The sequence below is a fragment of the Ursus americanus genome, chromosome 14 (genome assembly GCF_024610735.1).
Source record: "Ursus americanus isolate L20-20 chromosome 14, mUrsAme1.1.p, whole genome shotgun sequence".
Taxonomy (NCBI): Eukaryota; Metazoa; Chordata; class Mammalia; order Carnivora; family Ursidae; genus Ursus; species Ursus americanus.
Window position 1 is genome coordinate 2,877,962 of NC_142140.1, and position 25,743 is coordinate 2,903,704.

Consider the following 25,743-nt stretch of genomic DNA (forward strand, 5'->3'; position numbering starts at 1 on the left):
AGGCAGATACTAAGATTGGATTAGGTGAGAGGCTCTGGAAATGCCACCCCCTTGTACTTCTCCGCTTCCACTGTTCAGTAGTCCTTTAAATTTCATCTGCTTTCCTACTTGCTCCTCTTGCATACCCTCCATTCTGTCTTTGCCGAATCTACCCATCCTTCATGCTATCTTTGGGATTGTTTACATTTTGTTGTACTTCCTCTGCTCTTGTTTACTTCGTATTTATTCTTTTTTTAAAAGATTTATTTATTTATGTTGCTCCTGGGTGGCTCAGTTGGTTAAGCCTTTGCCTTCGGCTCAGGTCATGATCCTGGGGTCCTGGGATGGAGCCCCGTGTCAGGCTCCCTGCTCAGTAGGGAGTCTGCTTCTCCCTCTGCCCCTCCCCACCACTTGTGCTCTCTCTCTTGCTCTCTCTCTCTGTGTCAATTGAAAAAAAAGATGTATTTATTTATTTTGGGGTGGAGGAGGGACAGAAGAAAATATTCTCGAGCAAACTCGCTGCTCACAACCTTGAGATCACGACCTGAGCCTAAATCAAGAGCAGCACGCTTAACTGACTGAGCCACCCAGGCACCCCATATTTACTCTTACATTAACTCATGTTTTACTCTTACTTGAAGAGGAAACTTGAAAAAACCTTTTTATGTAAATATAGTTGACACAATGTTCCACTAGCTTCAGGTGTACAACATATGGATTTGGACAAATTTCTACATTATTCTCTGCTCACCACAAGTGTAGCTGCCATCTGTTACCATACAACATTGTTAAAATACCATTGACTATATTCCCTATGCTGTGCCTTTTAGTCCCGTGATTTACTCATTCCGTAACTGGCAGCCTGTATCGCCTACTCCCCTTCACCTGTTTTGTCCATCCCCTCCCCCCCTCCCCTCTGGTAACCATCAGTGTGTTCTTTGTATTTATGGATCTGTTTCTGCATTTTGTTTGTTGTTGATTTGTTTTTGTTTTTAGATTCAACGTATGATTGAAAGCATGTGGTATTTGTCTTCTCAGTCTGACTTTTATCACTTAGTATAAAACCCTCTAGGTCTGTCCCTGTTGTCACAAGTGGCACAATCTCATCCTTTTTTATGGCTGCATAATGTTATATATATTGCATATATAGGCATAATATTTTATATATGTAAATATTATATGTGTATATATAAATATCTCACATCTTCTTTATCCATTCATCTATCAATGGACACTTAGGTTGCTTCCATATCTTGGGTATTGTAAACAATGCTGCAGTAAACATAGGGGTGCATAGATCTTTCAAATAAGTGTTTTCTTTTTCTTTGGTATATACCCAGTAGTGGAATTATTGGATCATATGGTATTTTTATTTTTAATTTTTTGAAGAAACTCCATACTGTTTTCCACAGTGGCTGTACCAATTTACATTCCTACCAACAGTGCAAGAGAGGGTTCCCTTTTCTCCACATCCTCACCAAGACTTGTTATTTGTTGTCTTTTTGTTTTTAGCCATTCTGACAGGTGTAAGGTGATGTCTCATTGTGGTTTTGATTTGCACCTCCCTGATGATGAGTGATGTTGAGCATCTTTTCATGTGTCTCTTGGTCTTTCTTAGAAAAAAATGTCTATTCAGGTCCTCTGCCTATTTTTTATTTTTTTTAAAGACTTTATTTGAGAGAGAGAGGACAAGTGGTGGGGAGGGGCAGAGGGAGAGAGAGAGAGACAGAAAGAAGCAGACTCCCTGCTAAGCAGGAAGCCTGATGGGGGGCTCAATCCCAGGATCCAGAGATCATGACCTGAGATGAACGCAGATGCTTAACCGATGGTCACCCAGGCGCCCCCCCCCCCCCGCCTGTTTTTTAATTGGATCATTTGTTTTTTTGGTGTTGAGTTGTATAAGTTCTTTAAATATTTTGAATGTTAACCCTTTATCAGATATGTCATTTGCAAATATCTTCTCCCATTCGGTAGGTTGTCTTTTAGTTTTGTTGATTGTTTCCTTTGCTGTGTAAAACCTTTAAATTTTGATGTAGTCCCAATAGTTTATTTTCCTTTTTTTCCCCTTGCCTCGGGAGACCTATCTAGAAAAATGTTGCTATGGCTGATGTCAGAGAAATTACTGGCTGTGCTCTCTTCTAGGGTATTTTTTCAGGACTCACGTGTAGGTTTTTAATCCATTTTGAACTTATTTTTGTGTATGGTGTTAGAAAATGGTCCAGCTTCATTCTTTTACCTATAGCTGTCCAGTTTTTCCAGCACCATTTATTGAAGAGACTGTTTTTCCTCATTGTACATTCTTGCCTCCTTTGTCCTAGATTAATTGACCATATAATCGTAAGCTTATTTCTGGGCTCTCTATTCTGTTGGATTGATCTATGTGTCTATTTTTGTGCCAGTACCATACTGTTTTGATTACAGTTTTGTAGTGTATCTTGAAATCTGGAATGTGATACCTCTAGCTTTGTTCTTCTTTCTCAAGATTGCTTTGGCTATTTGGGGTCTTTTGTGCTTCCATACAAATTTTAGTATTATTTGTTCTAGTTCTGTGAAAAATGCTGTTGGTATTTGGGTAGGAATTGCATTGAATCTGTAGATTGTTTTGGGTAATATGGACATTTTAACAGTATTAATTCTTCCAGCCCATGAGCATGGAATGTCTTTCCATTTGTTTGTGTCATCTTCAATTTCTTTCATTGATGTTTTATAGTTTTTGGTGTACAAGTCTTTCATCTTTGGTTAAGTTTATTCCTAGATATTTTATTCTTTCTAGTGCAATTGTAAATGGTATTGTTTTCTTAATTTCTTTTTTTAAAAGATTTTATTTTTAAGCAATCTCTGCACCCGCAACCCTGAGGTCAAGAGTCACATACTCGGGGTACCTGGGTGGCACAGCGGTTGGGCGTCTGCCTTTGGCTCAGGGCGTGATCCCGGCATTGTGGGATCGAGCCCCATGTCAGGCTCCTCCGCTGTGAGCCTGCTTCTTCCTCTCCCACTCCCCCTGCTTGTGTTCCCTCTCTCGCTGGCTGTCTCTATCTCTGTCAAATAAATAAATAAAATCTTAAAAAAAAAAGTCACATACTCCACCAACTCAGCCATATCTTTTTTAAAAAATATTTTATTTATTTATTTATTTGAGAGAGCGAGCGCGTGCGCATGCAGGAGTGGGGGAGGGTGGAGGGCAGAGGGAGAGGGAGAAGCAGACTCCCCACTGAGCAGGGAGCCTGACACCGGGCTTGATCCCAGGACCCTGAGATCATGACCTGAGCTGAAGGCAGACGCTTAACCAACTAAGCCACCCAGGCACCCTTTTATCAATTTTATCTTGATTAAAAATGCCCCAAATCTGCAACTTACTCTCAGCTGCCTCAGCAATAAAATAAAATATGTATGTGTGTATGTGAACAAAAGGGGAAATTTGATTACACAAATGAGAAAGCAGTGTCTATTATGTTTTCATAATAAAATGATAATGTTCTAGATGGTTACTTGGACCTATGCTCTCCTCACTAAGAAAGATTAAATACGGTGTTGTAGAGTTAAAGACTGGTAAGCACCAAACTGGGACTTTTCCCTTGAGGCAGAAGGCTTGAAAGAACTTGAAATGAGACTTTATTACCATATGATGTAACTTTAGTTGATGCCCTGCCATATACCACCTGAAGACATTGCATGCGTCCCACCCGTGAACAACACTAGATTAGGAGGCTGATGCCTCCCACTTAAATATATAGATCTCACCTACAGAAGTTATGCTTGAACCTATGAGGTTTCTTTCTTTTTTTTTTTTTAAGATTTTATTTATTTATTTGAGAGAGAGTGAGCATGAGCAGGGCGAGGGGCAGAGGGAGAGGGAGAAGCAAACTCCCCGCTGAGCAGGGAGCCCTAAGTGGGGCTTTATCCCAGGACCCTGGGATCATGACCTGATCTGAAGGCAGGTGCCTAACCAACTGAGCCACCCAGGCGTCCCATGAGGTTTCTGTAAGAACTAAATGAGGTGAAAATACCCTGGATAGTGTAGCACATAATAATCTCTTAATAAATGCTGGTTGAATGTTTGTGCAAACTATAAGGTGCTATGTAAATGAAGTTATTATGAACTTAGCATGCGTTGGTTGATAAAATTACAGTCCCTGATAGAGCAGGGCACGTCAGTGTTGACGAGAGGAGGAAGCTGGCCCTGGTTGACTCAGGAAGTCACTAGGAAACTAGATGTGTATTTGAAGTGTCAGAAAGGAAAAAAATAGGAAACACAGGAAAGATCCCATTGACCGCCCCCTTTAGTTTAGTCCAGGGCTGTCTTTGAATTCTGTGCCACCCAAAGCAAACTCCCCACCCAAGTTGTGGGGAAGCCAACATCTAAATAAAGGAAAAAAATTACTTCCAGTCATTCTTCAGGTGCAATGGAAATATTATCATTACTTATTCACGTGTCCAAGATCTTGTCTTTATATGTTTTAAATCAGCATGGAAAAGGAATTTCATGCCTCAGATGTGTGAGCAACTGATCTTGATAGTATCTTACCTTGGTAAACACTTGGGAATTTGCGAAGCATTTTCCATCTAAATACCGTATTTAACCTTCCACACTGCCCTTTGAGAATATCCAAAGCCTCTTTTCTTTAACATTTATTTGTTGTTTTTTTTTTTTTTAGAGACAGGATTGGGTGCGGGGAGAGAGAGGGATAGAGAGAATCTCAAGCAGCCTCCCCACCTGGGTGGGGCCTGATCTCACGATCCTGAGATCACAACCTGAACTGAAATCAAGAGTCGGATGCTTAACCCACTGAGCCACCCAGACACCCCTAACATTTATTTGTTTAGCATAGGTATAAATTTCATGCTCCTAGAAATCCTGGTAGTCGCCTTTATGGGTTTTTTTTTTTTCCCCTGTGGTTTGAGGGGAAATTATAAGAAACTTTGCATATCAGTTTCTTCATAGACAATCCACATGAACCAATTGCAATGTTCTTATAAATAAACTAGTCAAGATAATTTGGGGCAGTGAATGTTTTATAAGGTAATTTATTGAAATGAGAGCTAAATTTGGAATTGTTAATTCAGCTATGCAGACTGTTTCACTGTAAGCACCACGCCCCAGCGAGGACTCTGCAGATGGGAAAGACAACTCACTGAGCTCAGAAGGACGGGACTGGCCGTGCCAGCTCGTACAACCCCCAGCTTTATGGCCGGGATTGCAGAAGTGTGGCTTCCCCTTCAGTCAAAGGAGAAAGGATAGCAGCTGAGCAGAAGAGAAAGCTAGAAAAGAAAAGCCTCACTATTACCTGAAATTGCACTGGTTTTGGTTTGTCCAAAAGCTGTTTCCCCTTTCAAAGTCACTTTGTGAGCATTGACCATACCAGAACAATCAGCATTCTCTGTGGCTGGCTGAAGGGTGAGTCAGGATTCTAAATTCTGGCTGCAGTGCTAGGGAAAATGGAAACACCAGTGGAGGAGTGCATCATGATGTCAGCAGTTTCTGAGGGCTGATTAAAATGCTGAAAATCATGGTTTGGTGATGCAATAAATGCATCTGAATGCCCTCCCCCAAAATGAGGCACAGGGTTTGCTAAAGCAAATCTAAGGATTGTGGCGTTTGCTCTCAAACAGGCAGAAATTTCGATATGCTCTGCCCAGCATTCAACGTGACGCCGTTAAAATGTATTGTTGGCATTTAACAGATGCAGAGGAGGTGCTACAAAGTTTGGGGGTGCAGTAGTCTCCCCAGACTCTTGGGGGGGGAGCCCTGAGTGACATTCCCTGAATGAAATCACTCTGCCTCTTCATCAACGATCCAAATCCAATTTTCAGGAATTCTTTATCCATTTCTAAACTTCACATCACATTGAGAAACAATGATCACCGAAATGTCAACACATACAATTTCATATAACTGACAAAGTTACCCCGAACATAGAAAGAATGCTTTCATATCAGTAAGAAAAAGGCCAACGACAAAATAGACAAAATGAGCAAAATTGGCCCTTCTCAAAAGAGGCAGCTTGGAGAGCCTACAAATATATGAAAAGATGATCAACCTCACCGGTAACGTGGGAAATGTTAATTGAAAAATGAAATGCCAAATGAAATCGTGCTTACACGAAAACCTGCTCGTGAATGTTCATAGCAACTTTATTTGTAATGGCCCCAAATTAGAAACAGTAGTCCTTCCATGGGTGTTGTTTAAACCGTGGATTACCCGTACGGTGGAATGCCACTCAGTAATAAAGGAACAAACTATCTGATGCACACAACTCCCATGAATCTCCAGGCAATTATGCGCAGTGGAACAAACGCCAGTCCGCAAGGGTTACATACTGCACAATTCCATTTATATACCTTTTAAAAAATTGTATATATAACATTTTTGGAGCACCTGGGTGGCTCAGTCAGTTAAAGCAGCCGAGTCCCGATTTCAGCTCAGGTCATGACGTCAGGGTCCTGGGATCGAGCCTTATGGAGCTCCGCGCTTAGCAGGGAGTCTACTTGAGGATTCTCTCTCTCTCCCTCTCCCTCGGCCCCCTCCCTGCTCACACACACTCTCTCTCTCTCAAATAAATAAATAAATCTTTAAAAATTTTATATGTAACATTTTAAAATGTTTATTTATTTTTTAAATAATCTCTACACCCAATCTGGGACATGCTCCTCCAACGGACCAGCCAGGCACCCTTATATATAACATTTTTGAAAGGACATTTTGGAAATGAAGAACAGGAATTAGGGAGGAGGGGAATAGTGGGGAGGAAGTAGGTGTGGGTATAAAGGGGCAACAGGAGCGAATCTTGTGATGTCGAAGGTGTTATGCATCTCAAGTACGTAGGTGGTTACACAGACCTACATGTTAGATTCAATTGTATAGAACTACACACACACACACACACACACACACAGAGTACAAGTAAAATGGGGAAAATTTAAACAAAATCAGTGGACTGTATCGATTTCACTACCCTCGTAACATTATACTATATTTTTGTTAGATGTTACCATTGGGGGAAATTGGGTGAAGGATATACAGGATCTCTCTGTATTGCTTCTTTCAACTACACGTAAATCTACAATTATCTCAGTAAAAACAAACAAAACAGAGACAACATGTTTCATCCATCAGATTGACAGAAAATAATTTCACAGTGTGAAGTGTGTTGGCAAAGATTTGAGAAATATGGCATCATTACTCCCTGCTGCGGGGAGTATAATTCGGTATGACCACTTTGGAGAGCAATATGGCAGACAGCCAGTGAAATTTAAAATACTACCCTTCCTTGCCCAACCGTTCTCCTTCTGGGTTTGTATACCCTAAAGAATCTCCCACATGTGCCTGAGGAGACTTGTATACAAGGGTGCTTATTACAACATTTGTTTAGAATAGCAAAAGAGTGGATGTAATATAAATATCTTCCAAATTGGGAAAGGATAAATAAAAAATATATATATTTATAATACATAGCAGTAAAAATGATGAACCAGATAAGATTATATATATAATATACATTATATTTACATATTATATATGTCAGAAACATCAAATTTAAAAAGCAAGATACAAATTGATTTTTATTTATTCAGCAAGTTATTTGAGTGCCTGCCATATACAAGGAGCTGTTCTAGGACCTGGAAGTATAGCAGAAAACAGACAAAGCCAAAGTTCTTGCTTTGTGGATTTTTTGTTCTTGGAAGGGAACACAAACAAATAAGCAAATATATATGATAGTATTTATGTACAATTTTAAATTGTTCATGTGTATATATACACACATATATATGTAATTATATGTATACATATGTATGTAATATATTAAGAATATTCTATGTAATTACTGCATACTGTATATACATATAGAATTGTTGTATATTATATACATAGTAATTTTATTATATATTATAAAAAATAGACCAGAAGGTTATACACCATTTTTGTGATATTAGGAGGAAGGAAAAGAAGTGGGACTCAGGGTAAGGAAGGATAAAGGGAACATTAGTTGTATCTGTGATATTCTAATTGCTTAAAAGCCATTCTTTTGCCAGGTATAATTTCAGATGTTGTCTTTTGTAGTTACAATTCACAATCGAAAGACATTTTCCTACTATAAACATTTAGAATTTAAAGTTGATGTTTCTTATATTGAAGTCTGAGTACATGTCACAAGATTTAGAAATTGATTATTCATCCTCGTCAAATTCATAAGTTTATGACTACTTTATAAACGAGAATGACCGTTTGTGTTAATTTCCAAAGAAAAAGGCTGGTGACACAAGGCGTAAGGGTACAGTGTTAGATTTGGGCCCCTTTCTCACCCCCACTGCAGGTGACACAGGCGTAAGTGTACAGTGTTAGATTTGGGCCCCTTTCTCACCCCCACTGCAGGTGGCACAGGCGTAAGTGTACAGTGTTAGATTTGGGCCCCCTTTCTCGCCCCCACTGCAGGTGACACAGGCGTAAGTGTACAGTGTTAGATTTGGGCCCCTTTCTCGCCCCCACTGCAGGTGACACAGGCGTAAGTGTACAGTGTTAGATTTGGGCCCCTTTCTCGCCCCCACTGCAGGTGACACAGGCGTAAGTGTACAGTGTTAGATTTGGGCCCCTTTCTCGCCCCCACTGCAGGTGACACAGGCTAAGTGTACAGTGTTAGATTTGGGCCCCTTTCTCGCCCCCACTGCAGGTGACACAGGCGTAAGTGTACAGTGTTAGATTTGGGCCCCCTTTCTCGCCCCCACTGCAGGTGGCACAGGCGTAAGTGTACAGTGTTAGATTTGGGCCCCCTTTCTCACCCCCACTGCAGGTGACACAGGCGTAAGTGTACAGTGTTAGATTTGGGCCCCCTTTCTCGCCCCCACTGCAGGTGACACAGGCTAAGTGTACAGTGTTAGATTTGGGCCCCCTTTCTCGCCCCCACTGCAGGTGACACAGGCGTAAGTGTACAGTGTTAGATTTGGGCCCCCTTTCTCGCCCCCACTGCAGTTACTTGGATTAAGCAGGCCACAAGCACAGCTAACGACTCCTTCCTTATGAGATGCGAGTGGCACCCTGGATTGCTCATGCTAAAACATCAGTTCTTTTGGGGATTTGTAGGAATTCTAAGCAACTCTATAGGTATCTTTGTCTCATTTAAAAATGAGAGGATTAGATGAAATATTCTGAGATTAGGCTAAATACTCTTTTAGATGTTAGATTCTAATTCACCCCATTGTATAATACTTATTTTTCAATTTAATCTTGAAAAGTCAGTTACATTATTTTTGTAGATTATGAGAGCCAGATGATCAAAGTTTTAATGCTCCCTCAAAAAACAACTTAAGACATTTTGTAATTTGCCATTAGCTACCTATTTTAAAGTTTAAATAATGAAGATAATCCATATGAAGTTACTTTTTTTTTTTAGATTTTTAATTATTTATTTGACAGAGAGAGATAGAGACAGCCAGCGAGAGAGGGAACACAAGCAGGGGGAGTGGGAGAGGAAGAAGCAGGCTCCCAGCGGTGCAGGGAGCCCGATGCGGGGCTCGATCCCAGGATCGATCCTAGGACCCTGGGATCACGCCCTGAGCCAAAGGCAGATGCTTAATGACTGAGCCACCCAGGCGCCCCTGAAGTTACTTTTTTAAATGAATGCATCTGCATCTGCTTTTCTTTTAAGAAAAAAATGGGTGGCTTTACTTTGAACCTTCAAAAACTATTTGCAAATGATGTTCTTCTCTTGCCAGTTATTTTGGGGAAGTAGAGCTAGTTTCAATTTGAGGTCATAGAGGAGAAAGCCAACTGATGGAATGCTCACTAAATCATTGGTGTTTCATAGTTCCCTTATCATCCGTCAGTACTCCCTACACTGTCACTTGAAGGAGTCAATGGGATTGTAGGATTAGGTTTCAACAACTACTGGGAGGTCGGAAGCTTTGTGTTTAAGCACTTAGGCTGCCTCTGTAGCCTGCGCTGTCATTTATTCACTGTCTGACCTTTGGCAGAATACTTGAATTCTCTGGAATTTTATTTCCTTATGGGGATAATAAAAGTATATATCTCATAGAGGTTTCATGTACACTTATAAAGAGGTTATGAACAATGACTGGCATATAATAAGCACTCCATAATAATAACAACAAAAACAATAGATAACACTTTAATAGTAATTATGCCAGGCCCTGTTAAGGAACTTTATATATACTATTAGCTATTATTAGTATACCTGATTCCTATTTCAGGATTCAGTTTAGCAAACTATGTTTTAGCTTCAGAAGCAGACAGGAGAGGTGAAAACAATTTATGCTCCTTAACCTTATTTGCATGTTTTCCAAGTCAAGTCACAGAGACTCTTTCCCTGTAGGCAGAGAAAACAAGACCTGGAAGGGTTTAGAAAGATATATAAGATATCATCTTAACTGGACAGCAGAATTGAAGGCATGTACTATGCAGTTGGGCATTTTAGCGGAAATTAAGAGTTGGCAGGTACTGTTGCTCAATTGGTACTCATTTTAAGGAATCCTGAATCATGCTGAATCATAGCATTTTAGCTGGTCCTACCTCAGGACACTTAATTCATTCTTTCTTTCTTTCTTTTTTAAGATTTATTTATTTATTTGAGAGAGTGAGAGAGAACACAAGCAGGGAGAAGCAGACCCCCTACTGAGCGAGGAGATCAATGCAGGGCTCCATCCCAGGACCCTGGGATCATGACCTGAGCAGAATGCAGACACTTAACCAACTGAGCCACCCAGACTCCCCCACTTAATACTTTCTTATGGCCCATTTCATCTTGCAGGATCTTCAGGGGCAATGTCTACATCTGAACTAGTCACCTTTGTAATAGTTAACATTGCTGTGCACAAAAAGTGTGGGTAAGACTGGGTGAGACTAAACACTGGAAGGCAGGAGGGGGAGAAAACACATTTCTAGGGGAGGGACTCTTCATATGTGGTTGGCAGTTCATCTTTTGAGTGGGCTGGCTTTTTCCTTTCTTATTTTCAAACATCTCTAGTGAAATAGGTGTACACAAGGGCATAGTTAAACACAAACAGGTGTAGTTAAATTCCATCATAAACCTCTGGAGACAGAATGCCTCATGATCAGTCTGGCTCTGTTAATAATAACAGTCATTACAGAAAGCTGGATGCCAGGTAGAGAAGAGCCACTACTTGTTACTCCCAGAACCAAGCAGCAAAGACCACATTATCTTTCCATTCTTTCCATCTAAGTCTTTTGATACCTATAGAACATGATGTCCACTATCTATTTCACACCCACCCTCTTTTTAAACAAATTTTTTTTTTTAACATTAGGAACCTTCTGTCCCTGGATCTATAATAAATATCAAACATTCTATGTAGTATTATGGTTGGAATGATAAACAAAAATGAACTCAAAAATAGGAATTGATGGTTACTATGACATTTTAACTAGTCCTCCCGGCATGGCTTGGATGCACCCAAGGTGGACTTCCTCCATTTAGCCTCTTGCGTTATACTGACTCACGGCTGGGGCTTAGGAAATAACTACTTAAGTGTCTGCAATTGCCACACTACTACTTACCTGGAGATATTATAAAGATTAATCAGTTAGGGAGGGGAAATCTATAAAGCTGTGTAAGCTTCTTGGTAATCAAACTATATAAGCATAAACCAGTTTTATTATCGGTAACTCTGGTGTTATATATAACAACACATAAACTGCTAGGCAATTCAACCTTATCGGAAGTGGGACCTTTTAAATACTGAATTTTAAAATATTTTTACTTTAATTTTCTTGGTTAAAAAAAGCTTTAAAAAAATAATTGGCCCTTGAAATAATTCATTCACTCTTTGATAATCGCTAGCCTTCACTGAGCGCTATGTTGAGCACAACCTGCTAAATGCACTACAATGATTAAGTAAGCACTAGTGATTTGAATCCAGGTTTAACGCCTGACTCTCAACACCTGTGCTCTTAACCACTGTGCCTTCCCATGAACATGATTTCAAAAGTCATACAGCCTGGGGACTGGGAGGATTCAATGAGATGAGACCAAGGGCGCAGGACAGCTGAAGTCTTCACAGCTACCCACCGAATTAATGCTACAAACAAGGGCTGTTTATCACAGTTTTAACATCTTAATAGATCTGTGCAATTAATTTAAAATAAGATGATCATTAAAGGAACGAAAAGGAGATTTCTCGGGTATACCAGCCAACAACTTGGATTGCATACTCACCTTGCGGAGCGTATTAAGCTTAGTAGGAGACTCCAATAATTTCAGGGCTTTTAGAGCTCAAGACACTGGGGGTGGTTCTATTTTTTTTCCGTTTCTAACAAAAGCCGTTTCAAGATGGTACACCCAATTATCGAAAATTTTGGTTCACATTCAACAATGTAAATGATTTTCGTCCTGAAATTGTATCTATGACTACATATCCAATCTTTTTTGGAGAAGATAGCGAATCTCAACTAAAGGCCATTCCTGAACATGATAGCCCAGGCCAGATGGCTCTCCTGGCACGCCGTATTACCCCCTTGAAGTCGCAGGGAATGTGACTCATCAATGTGCTAAACGGTCACAAGCCGTGTTGTGAGGCGAAGTCTCCGGGCCGTTCCTTCGCTATCTTCACACCCTCTGCAGGGCAGGTCCCTTTCCCTCACCGGGTACACTTTGTGAGGGGGGTGATGGCGGGTTGGTGGTGGTGGTTTATCTGTTAAGAGGTGTAAACAGCAGGGAGTTCCAGGCTCTGCCTAGGCTCACACAAAAACAAAACAAAACTTAGGGCCTGTGACCTACAGCCACAGTAACTTCTGTCACTTGGCAGCCGCGACTTTTCCCTAAACTGAGATGTGTGTTTTAGGAAACGGGTCCTAGCTCGGAAAGTCAGTCCGAACCAGAGGTCTTGGAGCAGACGCTTTTTTCTGAGCCCCAAAAGGTACAGGAATTTTCCCCGACCCCACGCTAATCACAGCCATTTCGCTGAGACCCGCCCTCTGGCATCCCTCGTCGCCGGCAGCCGCGAGGTATCACCAAAGCCGGGACACCCAAATTTCCTCCGGGTGGGGAGGGGCCTGGAATAAGCGGAAAAGGCCCGAGAAGGGTCGGGGCCTGGGGTTCCGGGCGGGAAAGGCCGCGCGCGGGGCACGCTGGGAAAGGCCGCGGCGCGCGGAGGTAGAGGCCCGCCCCGCCCCGCGCCGCGCTCAAGCTGGGCGGCCCTCCTCGGGGGCGGCTCTGATTGGACGGCGGAGCTCCGCGTGCTGATTGGCCGCGTGGGCGAGGCGGAGGAGAGCCGTGCGCAGCGGCGTGTGTGGGGCCGTGTGCAGACCCGCGTGTGGCGCAGGCAAGGACCCTGAAAATAAACAGCCGCTATCTTGTGAGCCGCCTTCCCCGGGCCTGCGTCCGAGTCTCCGCCGCTGCGGGCCCGCTCAGACGCCGAAGGTGAGGGCCTAGAGTGGGGCCTGGGGTTGGGGGGAAGCCGCGTTGCGGGCCCTGGCCGAGGCGGACGGAGAGGTTGGGAGCGGTGAGTCGGCGATGGCGGCCGCACTCTGGCCTGCTGCTGCGTCAGGCGGGAAACTCGGCTGCCACCGCCGCCTCAAGTCCAGGTTTCCGGCCTGCCGCAGTCGGGCGACCCCGCTGCCCTTCCTTCCGTCGTGGGAAGCTGGGTCGCCGCGCCTCGGGGCCTCTTCCAGGGCCAAGGCCGCACCCCAGGCCGCAGCCTTACAGCAAAGGAGGCCCGGGCGCCCTTGGGACTGAGGCCCTGAGACTTCGAGGGTCGCGGAGTGCGGGACGGAGGGTCGGTTTGGCGGGAACTTACTGGAAGGAGGCTGTGTGGTGGGGAAAGGACCCCAGTGGTGGTGGTGGGGTGGATGGGTTTGGGTATTTATGCAGGCCATGTGCTGGGGTAGTGGGCCTGGCGGGCCATGTGCCAAGGGTTCTGATGGGCTTAGAAAAGGGTCACTGAACACGCGCTGGGGTTTAGAGTGGTGGGATACTCTGCCAGAAGGTCTGAGAATCTTCGAAATTCGTACTCTCCATACTTGATAGCTTCCCGATTCTTGAATTTTTATCGTGGTTCAAATGCTAAGTTACTTCTCTAAACGTTGCAGTTCTAAAAGAGGCGGATAGGTCTCGCCTTCCGTGAATCGACGAAATCCAGTCGTTTCGTGGATTAACCAAACATAATTTAATTTGAAAATGAGACGTGAAAGTTAATGAGCCAGCCCCCGTCTAGATATTCCAGATGTGAAAAACCTATTTCAGGACGACATAATTGCCCACATTTGGGTTTGGGTGTTGATTTTATTATGGGTAAGGCGTATGCTTGTTGCCACATGTTAACCACATGGCCTCAGCCACAGGGCACTTCCAAAGGAAGTGACTACATCTGGTTTTGGAGGTCTTCGAAAAAGAAAATATTGCTCAGTAGTCATCTGTGACTTGGGATAGTGTGTTTCAGTCATTACCCAGAAAGACCCAGGAGAGGGTAAGAAGCCAAGACTCCAGGTTAATTTACATCCTCATCATACCCCAAATTATACAACTTGTTTTTCAGAAAAGGTTTTCCTATTTTCCTGTTGTTTGACCCAGTTTTTGAGAGAAACATAACCAGTTAATTTCCGCATGGACAAGTTACCTTAAATTAAGATAGCGACTTTGTTACTCTTGCTCAAGCACTATAAATTGCATATATGATTTTGAGGGTTTTTAAAAGATGTATGAGATGAGATTCCTCTTAGGCTTCCCCCCACTTCTGCAAAGCAGTCATTTTCAAATACTTTAAAATTACTCTGATCATGGTTTAATCAAACCTCTACAAATGCCACATACGTAGGTACATGCTGTTTTTAGCTTGTTGAACCTGATTCTTGTCTACAAGGAGCTCTCTGTACTGGAATATAAAAAGAATAAGTTATTAAATTCCCAGGGGCTGAATTAAGGATTTAAAATTTTTTCCAAATCACAACTCTTGGCAACAGGTTTTTTTAAGCTAACAGTATATGTTTGGGTAGTTATCTGCAGATGTCACATTAGAAAACTTGGGTAAGGGGCGCCTGGGTGGCTCAGTCGGTTGGGCGGCTGCCTTCCACTCAGGTCATGACCCAGAGTCCTGGGATCAAGCCCTGCTCAGCGGGGAGCCTGCTTCTCCTTCTACCCCCTTCCCTGCTTGTGCACGCTCTCTCTCAAATAAATAAAATCTTAAAAAAAGAAAACTTGGGTATGTCTTAGCAACCTAAAGGTCCACATTTTCATACTGATGAGAGGTAATGTGTTTCAAACAAATGTGGAGTCAAATATTTGGAGCCAAATCAATGGAAGCCCAAAGGGCATTTATTACACTAGCATTTGAACAACTGGAACAGGCAGAGTGATCTCTTCTTTAAGGTATTATAAGTGGGTTTTGTAGATGGTTATGTGACTTAGTGGATTATTTTTGCCTTTTAAAAAAAAATGTAATAAAAATATGTGGTACATACATGGGAAGTTACCAGATTAGTGCTTAAGAGCAGTAGAACCACAATTTGACTAATTGGAATGGTCTGTTGGCTAAGCACTTGACCACAAGAGAGATTTTTGCCTTTTTTTTCCCCCTTGCGGGAGTGAGAGTTTAAAAAAAATTGTTGGCTTCTTTCCTCTTCCTAGCCTTCTGACAGTAAGTGGAGAGCCAGAAGACGGATGCCAAGGCATCCTGGCCTGCTATGTGGAGAATGCTCTTTTCCTACTGTCTCACTTAATAGAACTCCTATTCTGGCAGTGTTAGTTGCTGCTGCAGTAAGGGCATGCTATTGAGAATTCCAGTAAACTGTGCACCATTTTCATGTTATAAAAAACTGCTGGAATAATAAAGTGAGAGCTCATGGCCGCCAAAATGCGAGTTGTAAGTAGATAGAATCTATTAATCAGTATGAGAGTGTATTACAGTGATCACCTGGAGTGGCTCCATGATTACAAATGAGGCTATTAACTAGTGAAATCAGGTTGCCAGTCTTCGGATCTGTAGTGACACTCCTCTAAGTTCGACCACAAAGGTTAAGAAAATCTATCTTAGCTTAAAATTCAGGAGGGCCGTGTGATGGTATACTGTGAATAAACTTATAAATGGCTGTGGATTTTTAAAAGGTTGATCAGTTCTAGTTTCGATTTATCTAAAGAGAACAAATACTTTCGGCATTACAAATTAACGTGTTTTACACGGTCTTAGATCTTCAGTCTCCTTATCAGTAAAATGGGAACAAGAATACATAATTTGCAGGGTTGTAAGGATTACAGATAATATGTTTATTAACCTTTGAGTCATAGTAGATATTTAGTTATTAGAACCTTAAAACCCTTTGGGGTAGCCAGGGTAGGAACCAGGATAAGAACCCCGAATCACTCCCAGTATTAACACTCTGGTCTCCTTTATTCTGGCCAGAATGCAGGTAATTTACAGAGTAACTTGCTTCCTTCCCTTCTGTCTGTAGTTTGTCTATCTTATAATAGTCTGAAGTGTTTCAGTACCATGTTGGAACACTAAACTGATTTATTTGAACATAATGATGAGGGAGTACATTCAGGGGGGGCAAAAGCTCCACTATGGTCTGGATATAGTTAGGTCAGGAGTGTGAATGAGTCAGGGATAACCCTAAACTTCAAGGAAATAGAGATACAGTAAGTGTGAATACACACAAACACAGAGCTATGTTAGGAAAACCATATAAAACAGTAAAGATAGCCAGATCCACATCATACTTTGTTGCTCCTTCCTTGCCTGTCACTACTTATTTTAAATATATTTATAGCCAGAGTTAGGGTCTTATTCATTGGAACTCACATTGTTAGTCTTGATGGTATCCTGTTAAGATTTAAGTTTACTGGCTTTGTTCTTAGTATCAAAAATGTGGAACAGTTAACACTGATGAAGACAGGTTAGTATAACCAATAATCTTTTAGTATCAATTCCAGAATTTAAGCATAGATGAGTGTAAAGTAGTTGGACCTCTTAATTATATATGGCCTCTCCGTGAATTTTCAGTCTTTCAAGTGGTATCTTGACTGCCTTACTGCTGCCTGGCATGCCTTGTGCTCCTTTTAAGTGTGGTTTATGTCGTGAAAATTTGATACACAAAAAATGAAGTGGAAACAGATAACTGATTTCGGTTCTTGGAAATGTGAAGTCGTTTGGAATTTACCCATTTTTCTTACCTTTTCATTCCATTCAGGAAGTAGACTTTGAGATGGGAAACTTGAGTATAAGCAGAGTTTGCCCTATAATAATCCTACTCTGAGGCATTGCACTGGGTTCTAATCCACCTGTAAGTAATCTAACTTAACTGTGGGAAGAGTAGAAAGACTAAGTAGAAGACATAACCCTTAGAGTTTAAGTTGAGCACCTGTTAAGGACAAGACACGTGACAATTCTCATCGCCGATCAGTTTTATCATCCTTTCCTGATAAGGACAGATCTTGTGTCTGAGGTAACACAGCAGGTGGATAAGTGGTTAACCCAGGCTTACCTGTTGGAGTCCCCAAATCTTCACTGTGTGACATTGGTGTAGATACAAGCAATGATTTTTAGCAGCAAAAGGAAGGAAATATATGCTCACCTTCTGCTTAGCAACAGTGAAAATAAAGCATTTTGTCTTTTATCTTCATTAGCAGATACGTTTTGTAGCATTCCATGAAATATTAGAGGTCTAATTGATTGTGAATTCTTGGAATAGGGTTTTATTAGATAATCCGAAATAAGCATTCTTGAATTTAGAGTGGTTGTACGTCCTCAATGAGTATGTAATTTAAAAATACATTGTTAACTTTTTTTTTAAGATTTTATGACAGCACACAAACTGTCAGGAAGGGAGAGAGAGAAGCGGACTCCCCACTGAGCAGGAAGCCCAACTTGGAGTTCAGTCCCAGGGACCTGGGATCATGACCTGAGCTAAAGGCAGATACCCAGTGACTGAACCACCCAGGCGCCCCTACATTGTTAAATTAATGGTGCAGTAACTCTTGTGATAGCAAGAATTTAGGTGTTAGTACTTGGTTAGATTGGGTTGGGTCTGTATAAGAAACAGAATTTGTTTCATTCAGCAAATGATTATTGTCCCCTTCCCCCAAGCAGTTAAAATACTGAGTATAACTGCTACTAAAAGGATAATTATATGGGGTGTTGTGATGATTGAAAGGTGAATTACTTGGTCTCTGCCCTCAAGGAATATGATAAAGATCAATATGGTAGTGTCATCAGACAGATAATAATAAAGTACTGTGGGTTTTACTAGGAAGGAGAGTTCCAGGCTGGGAGATGTGATCAGATTCTTTTATAAGAGTTGGCATTTGAGTTGGCCGTTGAAGGTTGGAAAAGGTTGTGACAGGTGGAGGGGGTGGAGGCAGGACAGTGCAGCAAAATTCCAGCCAGAAGTAGTCATAGTGAGAATCACAGAACCGTAATTCTCAGCTGTCTTACTTTACTGCCTCTCCTTTTCATAGGGAATAGCATATAATTCTCTAACGACCTTTTAACTAAATACATTTGCCTATAAGATAAATATTAGGATGGGGACCTGCTTCTAGGATAAGTGGCAGGTCTCGAAAACATGGTGGGAACCGGTTGGTTTAGTGTTACTGACAGACAAATCTATCACAGGGGACTCAGTGAAAATGTAGAACAGCTGGTTGTGATTGGCTTGGCCAAAGGGGGAGAAGGCAGATTGCGTACACAGTACCTAAGCTCAGTGGGAAGAACTTTTAAAAAGCCTGTGGCCTACTGATGATGGATCTTTGGGATGTTAATGAAATGTTTCTTTTCCTTTTAAGATGTAGTATTTTTTTAACCTTAATTTACTCCTGTAAACAAAATTATGTCAGACTGAAGTTTGTTGATGGCAAAGCAGATATCTAAAACTAGTTACCATGTATAAAGTTGCATATCTGTTTTGTAGAATAGTTTAATTACTGTCTAAATGGAGAAATACTGCTTTCCCTAAATAAGTTGTGGTTTATATAGAAATGATCACATTTCAACCAAATTTCAATTAGGAATTAGGGTGGGAAGAAGTAGAGTGTAGTGTTTTTTAGTGTTATTTTAACTAATTGTCTTCTTTCCAGAAGTACTTTTCCTATCATTTCTTTTTCTTCTGTTCATTTTGGATCTGGATCCCATGAATAGAGAGAAGGCAGAATGGAAAAACAGTTCATGAAAAATGTTGTCCACGTAGATTATTCAGTTTTTGAATATTTATTTAAGATTTATTTGACAGAGACAGCCAGTGAGAGAGGGAACACAAGAAAGGGGAGTGGGAGAGGAAGAAGCAGGCTCCCAGCGGAGGAGCTTGATACGGGGCTTGATCCCAGAACTCTGGGATCATGCCCTGAGCTGAACGCAGACGCTTAACAACTGAGCCACCCAGGCGCCCCTTGAGTAGTTTTTTAAACTCGTATTTCTATGCTGAAAGTAAACCTAAAATTTTACTTGCTGACTTTAGTCCACTGATAAACATGATGATTCATTAAATGCATGTCCTTTGTACTTATTATGAAATAAACAGTGTCCTTTTAAAGCATCAGTCTAAGGGAGTGATTGTCCGAAACTAGCTTTAGGAATGCATATTGAATATGTGATCGTGATATTTTCTAAAAGAAAAGTTATCTTGTTTATACATATATATCACTTTTTAAAAGATTTTATTTATTAGAGGAGAAGCAGGGTACCCGCTGAGCAGTGGTGCTTTGTCCCAGGACCCTGAGATCATGACCTGAGTGGAAGGCAAACACTTAACTGACTGAGCCACCTAGGCGCCCTGTGAGTGTGTGTGTGTGTGTGTGTGTGTGTGTGTGTAATTTTAAGATTTATTTGAGAGTGTATCAGTGAGTGGGGGGAGGGGGTGAGAGGGAGAGAGAACCTCCAGCAGATTCCCTGATGAACATGGAGCCTGACACAGAGCTCAGTCTCACAACCCTGAGATCATGACCTGAGCCAAAATTGAGAGTCAGACACTCAACCAACTTAGGCACCCAGGGGCCCCTCTTGTTTAAATATTAAATGATAAACTACTCAGGACTTGTCAAGTTGCCTGTATTACCTTGTAAAAGGAAGTGGTCATTTTTGTGCAAAGAACTCATTGACAGCAATAGTTAAATGTGCTTAAATTGGTCTGGCTATAAACTGGAGAAGATGCAGAATGAAAATGAGTTTGAAGCGGAGGACAGGTACCATAAGCAGCTCTTTTCTGTGATTTTTATTTTTTTTATTATTTTATCCTAACTCCTCTCTGGTGGAAACCAGTACTTCACATGACTTAAAAGGCTAATACCAGTAAAAGGAAGCAAATGTAATCTCATATTTTGCAAAAATACATTTTTAGTTTTTACTGGCTGTTTTCTTTTGACTAGAAATGTGCATTATGCATCTGAAACCAGTAACTTTTTTTTTTTTTTATTTTAAGATTTATTTATTTGAGGGGGGTGAGGGGGAAGAGAATCTTAAGGACGTTCTCTGCTGAGCGTGGGGCCGGATGCAGGGCTCAATCCCAGGGCCATGAGATCATGACCTGAGCCAAAATCACGGGTTGGACGCTTAACCAACTGAGCCACTCAGAAACCCCTGAAACTACTAACTCTTAAGTATCCCATGCAGGTCCCCACCTGTCCTTCCCCCGCCCCCTTTTTTTGGTAACGTGTTTATATGGTGAGTGGCAAGAATTGATAGATCTCTTTGAAAACTTACCCTGAATCTGATTGCAGAGGCTTGGGATAAGCATTGAGTTCTTTTGAATATTTGACAATGGAAACTTTTGAAACTGAACTTTAGCTTAATTTTTAGTTACTGGATTCTCTATAACTTAGCAATGAACCAGTTACTGAAAGGGTGGTGGGGAGGGGGGGACTTTGCCATTTCGCTGCCATTTCAGCACAGTTTCGGTGCTGTGGTTGGTTTGGATAATTCCACCATTTAGTCAGTCTTAGTTGAAACAGTTTGTTTTGCTAGATCACGGTGCTTATGGCTTTGAGAGGGTAGTTAAAAAACTTAGTGTACCGTGGCTTGACACTGGAAATAAGAGTAAAAATAATCCCATGTGGAAGTATGGAAATGTAAAAGTTACTACATTATTCCGAGCTAGTTTTTTAAAAACCACTTTCCTAGGAGTTTTTCCTGCAACATTCCATTCTATTCCATTCTATTCCAGGAATAGTCCCTGTTTATTTTTAGATTGTTACATAAGAAGTATAAAATTCATTTGCTTTAGTGGGAGTTTTGCCCCCCCCCTTGTAAATAATACCCAATAAAGGAATCTTTATTCCAAGTAGCCTTGTTTTAAATGTGAAACTACAGAAAAATTTAGAAAGAAGAGAATAAAAGAGAGAGAGAAAAATGGTCCCGGTGCTTTAGATGGTTTTAGCACTTTGGTGTACCCTTTTATTGTTTTTCTGATATTTTTAACATACTGTGTCCTCTAGAGAAAATTTATATCCTGCATTTTGTCTAACATGTCTGCTCTAAAGAGTCTGCAGACAAGTGCTGCAGTGTAGCTAGGCACTGTTAAATGCTAACGTTAGAGAAGTAGTTGCTCTCTACCTGCCCCTCACTCTCGAAGTACGTACTACAGCTCTGTTATTTTGAGCTATTCCAATTTTATGACCATTAAATAACTTCCAGTTGCCCAAAATAAAGTTTACTGGCTTGTAACCATGAAAATGTGTCCATTAAATTAGACCTTGAATGAGGTATTATTTCTAATAATGGATGTGCATTGATACCCTATAAATTCCATCACCCCATTAATAACTGAATTAACATTTGTATTAATCGTATATTCAGTCTTGATGGTTTTAAAAATCAGAAATTATATCAGAATACATGCTTTACATTTTTTCACTTCTCATGTATTTCTTAATAGGCATATAATGCCCAAGTACATTGTTGGTGGCTCTTTTTCTAACCAACATAATATGCTGGCTTCTTCCCCCAGAATAATTATCCAAAAATACACTATAAAAGGGCAATAAAAGTATAAAAGTAATTTCAAGTAGTTTAACAATGTCATTTTTAATATTTCGAAGATCTAACTGCAGCCATGAGCAGCAATGAGTGTTTCAAGTGTGGACGATCTGGCCATTGGGCCCGGGAATGCCCTACTGGCGGAGGCCGTGGTCGTGGAATGAGAAGCCGTGGCAGAGGTGGTTTTACCTCGGATAGAGGTATTTTTGTCGAATAAAAAATTTTGAAGCACTTCAGTATTTATTAGTATCATGACTGGTCTAATTAGCCGAATTCTTTTTGTTTTTGCCCAAAATAGGTTTCCAGTTTGTTTCCTCATCTCTTCCAGACATCTGTTATCGCTGTGGTGAGTCTGGTCATCTTGCCAAGGATTGTGATCTTCAAGAGGATGGTAAGTATTTAACACTTCCTTTTCATACCCTTCTAGAATTTGGAGAGGTGAGCATGTGCTACTGCTACACGTAGCATTGGGAAAGACTTTTTATCTTTGAGGTTTTTGTGTTGTATGGCTTAAAACAGAGCAATGTTTTGTAAAGGTTTTATAGTCTTGGTCTGCTTCTTTTCCTTATTGTTGAAGCCTGCTATAACTGCGGTAGAGGTGGCCACATTGCCAAGGACTGCAAGGAGCCCAAGAGAGAGCGAGAGCAGTGCTGCTACAACTGTGGCAAACCAGGCCACCTGGCTCGTGACTGTGACCATGCGGATGAGCAGAAGTGCTATTCTTGTGGAGAATTTGGACACATTCAAAAAGACTGCACCAAAGTGAAGTGCTATAGGTAAGTTAGGGTGTTGCTGGAGGAAGGCTCATGGCAGAGATGATTTTAGAGGTGAGTTAGGTATGAATGGGACGGCATTGTGGACCAGTACTTTCAGTGAAAGTTGGCTGTGACCAGATGATACTGATTTTCAGCATATATAACCAGCAGCCTGTCTGTACATTAGGCACTGTTCTGCCATTATGGCTTGTTGCCTATGGCATCTGGACAACTTACACAACTCTGGGATTTTTAATGTTTAAATTTAAAAATAAGAATGTTGTGCTGTAATTTGGAGTTTTCAGAGGCATCGTAGAAAACTATAATTTCTCATACACAAATCTTTTGTCCTGCAACCAGAAATCTTTGTGGATGAGACATAAAATGTACATATTTAAGGCATAAAATTTGATAAATTTTGATAAGTACCTACCAGTGAAATCTTAGGGATTAATTTGTATAAAGGTACATATTGGGGCACCTGGCTGGCTCAGTCACAGGACAGTGTGACTCTTGATCCTGGGGACATGATTTTGAGTCCCATGCTGGGTGTAGAGATTACTTAAATAAAACTTAAGAAAAAGGTACATCTTGGCCAGTGTCATGGTTTTTCACATTTGGGCGGGGGTGGGGAGGGGGAGAGAGAGAATCCCAAGCAGGCTCTTCGCCCAGCACAGAGTGGACCATGGGGCTCAATCTCCTGACCGTGAGATCATGACCTGGGCCGAAATTAAGAGTCAGTATTAACCAGCTGAGCCACCCAGGTGCCCCTGTTTTTGCTGTTTTGGTGTTTTTGGTGGCTCTCTTATGGTGAAAATTTTAATTTTATGGCTTAGGCTGCATAATTGAGTACTTTGTTATCTAATTCTTCCTTCCTGCTTTTAGTTTAGGGGTTAATGAGACTCTTGAGGGAAGAAATGCATTGCTTCATTTTCCATTGCTTTTTGTTCCGTAGTTACTGTTGCTTCAGTACGGTTTTGCATTTTCTGGGCATGTTGTGAAAACTCTCTCTCTCTCTTTTTTAAGGTGTGGTGAAACTGGTCACGTAGCCATCAACTGCAGCAAGACAAGTGAAGTCAACTGTTACCGCTGTGGCGAGTCAGGGCACCTTGCACGGGAATGCACGATTGAAGCCACAGCCTAATTATTTTCCTTTGTCGCCCCTCCTTTTTCTGATTGATGGTTGTATTATTTTCTCTGAATCCTCTTCACTGGCCAAAGGTTGGCAGATAGAGGCTACTCCCAGGCCAGTGAGCTTTACTTGCCGTGTAAAAGGAGGAAAGGGGTGGAAAAAAATCGACTTTCTGCATTTAACTACAAAAAAAAAAAGTTTATGTTTAGTTTGGTAGAGGTGTTATGTATAATGCTTTGTTAAAGAACCCCCTTTCCGCGCCACTGGTGAATAGGGATGGAGGAATGGGAAGAGTTGAGTCAGACCAGTAAGCCCGTTCTGGGTTTCTTGGATATGTTCCCGTGTAGGAGGTAAAACCAATTCTGGAAGTATTTATGAGCTTCCATAAATAACTTTAATTTTAGCATAATGATGGCCTTGGATTGTCTGACCTCAGTAGCTGTTAAATAACACCAAGTAACATCTGTATCAGGCCCTACATAGAACATACCGTTGAGTGGGAGTAAACAAAACAAAAAGACAAATGTGTGTTAATGGCTGTGCGAGAAAAATCAGGATAAAGGCCTAAACAGGAACAACTTCATCACAGCGTTGATGGCTGGATATACATAAGGTGATGGCAAAGGTGTAGAACACATTTTTTCAAAGACTAAATCTAAAACCCAGAGTAAACATCTATGCTCAGAGTTAGCATAATTTGGAGTTATTCAGGAATTGCAGAGAAATGCATTTTCACAGAAATCAAGATGTTATTTTTGTATACTATATCACTTAGACAACTGTGTTTCATTTGCTGTAATCAGTTTTTAAAAGTCAGATGGAGAGAGCACCTGAAGTCCTAGAAAATAGAAATGTAATTTTAAACTATCCAATAAAGCTGGAGGAGGAAGGGGAGTTTGACTAAGTTCTTTTTGTTTGTTTCAAATTTTCATTAATGTATATAGTGCAAAATGCCATATTAAAGAGGGGAATGTGGAGGACTAAAAGCTGACAGTTTGGACTTTTCTTTGTGTACTAACTCAGTCATATCTTTAGTAATGAAAAACAGCTATTACAAGGAAGCATAGGTTTTAGATCCTTCGGTGTCCTGTTCTGCAGGGATATAAGAAATTCTCTTTGTAACCCATTATAATGCTGTGCTTTAGCTCGTGTTCATTCTCAATAGTTTTAATGCCATTATGTTTTAGCATTTAATATTTTTCTTGGCCTCACAAAGATCTGAAATGTTAAATTCCTTGTTTTTCTAGGATTTGTTCTAGAGGTGAGGTGGACCTTAGAAATCACTTGGTTTAACGAATGAACTCACTTTATACCTGAGTTTTTGGAAGCTTAACTTGCTTGAAAAATGTACAGCTCTCTGGAGTCTAGAACCTACTCAAGTATCCCTCCCACCCAATGTCCTCTTTTTTTTGCCCCCCCCCCCCCCCACTAAACTATAGTTAGTGGCTTATGCTTTCCCGACTTAATTTATTTTTTTCCCTTCACACTGCCATGTGATTCTTCACATTGGTTATAGTGAGTTTTTCATCCTCAGGTCTGGTCAATTTGTGACCCATTGCAGGTTAGTTAAGATATTCGTGTCTGTGCTGTGCCAATTCCTACTTTGTCTAATAGTCAAAAGCAGGCAAAAAAAGTGTGAACCCCTGACATGTAGGTCCTTTAACTCATGAATACAAGCTAACAAGTGTCTTTCTCCTTTGATATTTGTATTGAGCAAATGATACATATCAGATGTTAACTAAGCATGTTAAATGTCTTGATAATTTTTGTTTCTATTGCAAGTAAAAGACAACATAAAGGAAGAGCTATTTTCAAAGGCATCACTGTTAAATGTAGTTTCAGGTTTGGGGGTGATACACATGGGGTTATTTTCCCCCAAGTTTTTCAGCCTCAAGTTGGAAAACGAGATATTTAGACCTGCTTTACTTCACACAACTGTTCTTTGTGCTGCAT

General features: G+C 41.0%; 1 protein-coding gene across 6 annotated transcripts; it reads left to right on the plus strand.

The window, feature by feature from the left end:
* CNBP (CCHC-type zinc finger nucleic acid binding protein) lies at positions 1 to 24,776 on the plus strand. Of its 6 annotated transcripts, none has more exons than XM_087866736.1 (5): positions 1 to 24; positions 21,966 to 22,103; positions 22,202 to 22,292; positions 22,476 to 22,679; positions 23,685 to 24,776. In XM_087866736.1, the coding sequence occupies exons 2-5, from the start codon at positions 21,980 to 21,982 to the stop codon at positions 23,800 to 23,802; spliced, it is 537 nt and encodes a 178-aa protein (XP_087722862.1). In that variant the 5' UTR covers positions 1 to 24; positions 21,966 to 21,979; the 3' UTR covers positions 23,803 to 24,776. The 6 variants fall into 6 exon arrangements, with proteins under 6 accessions (XP_087722862.1, XP_087722864.1, XP_045668325.1 ...); XM_087866738.1 differs by having other exon boundaries at positions 21,966 to 22,082; XM_045812369.2 differs by lacking the exon at positions 1 to 24 and adding an exon at positions 13,207 to 13,367 and having other exon boundaries at positions 22,202 to 22,294; positions 22,481 to 22,679.
* The last annotated feature ends 967 nt before the right edge of the window (positions 24,777 to 25,743 follow it).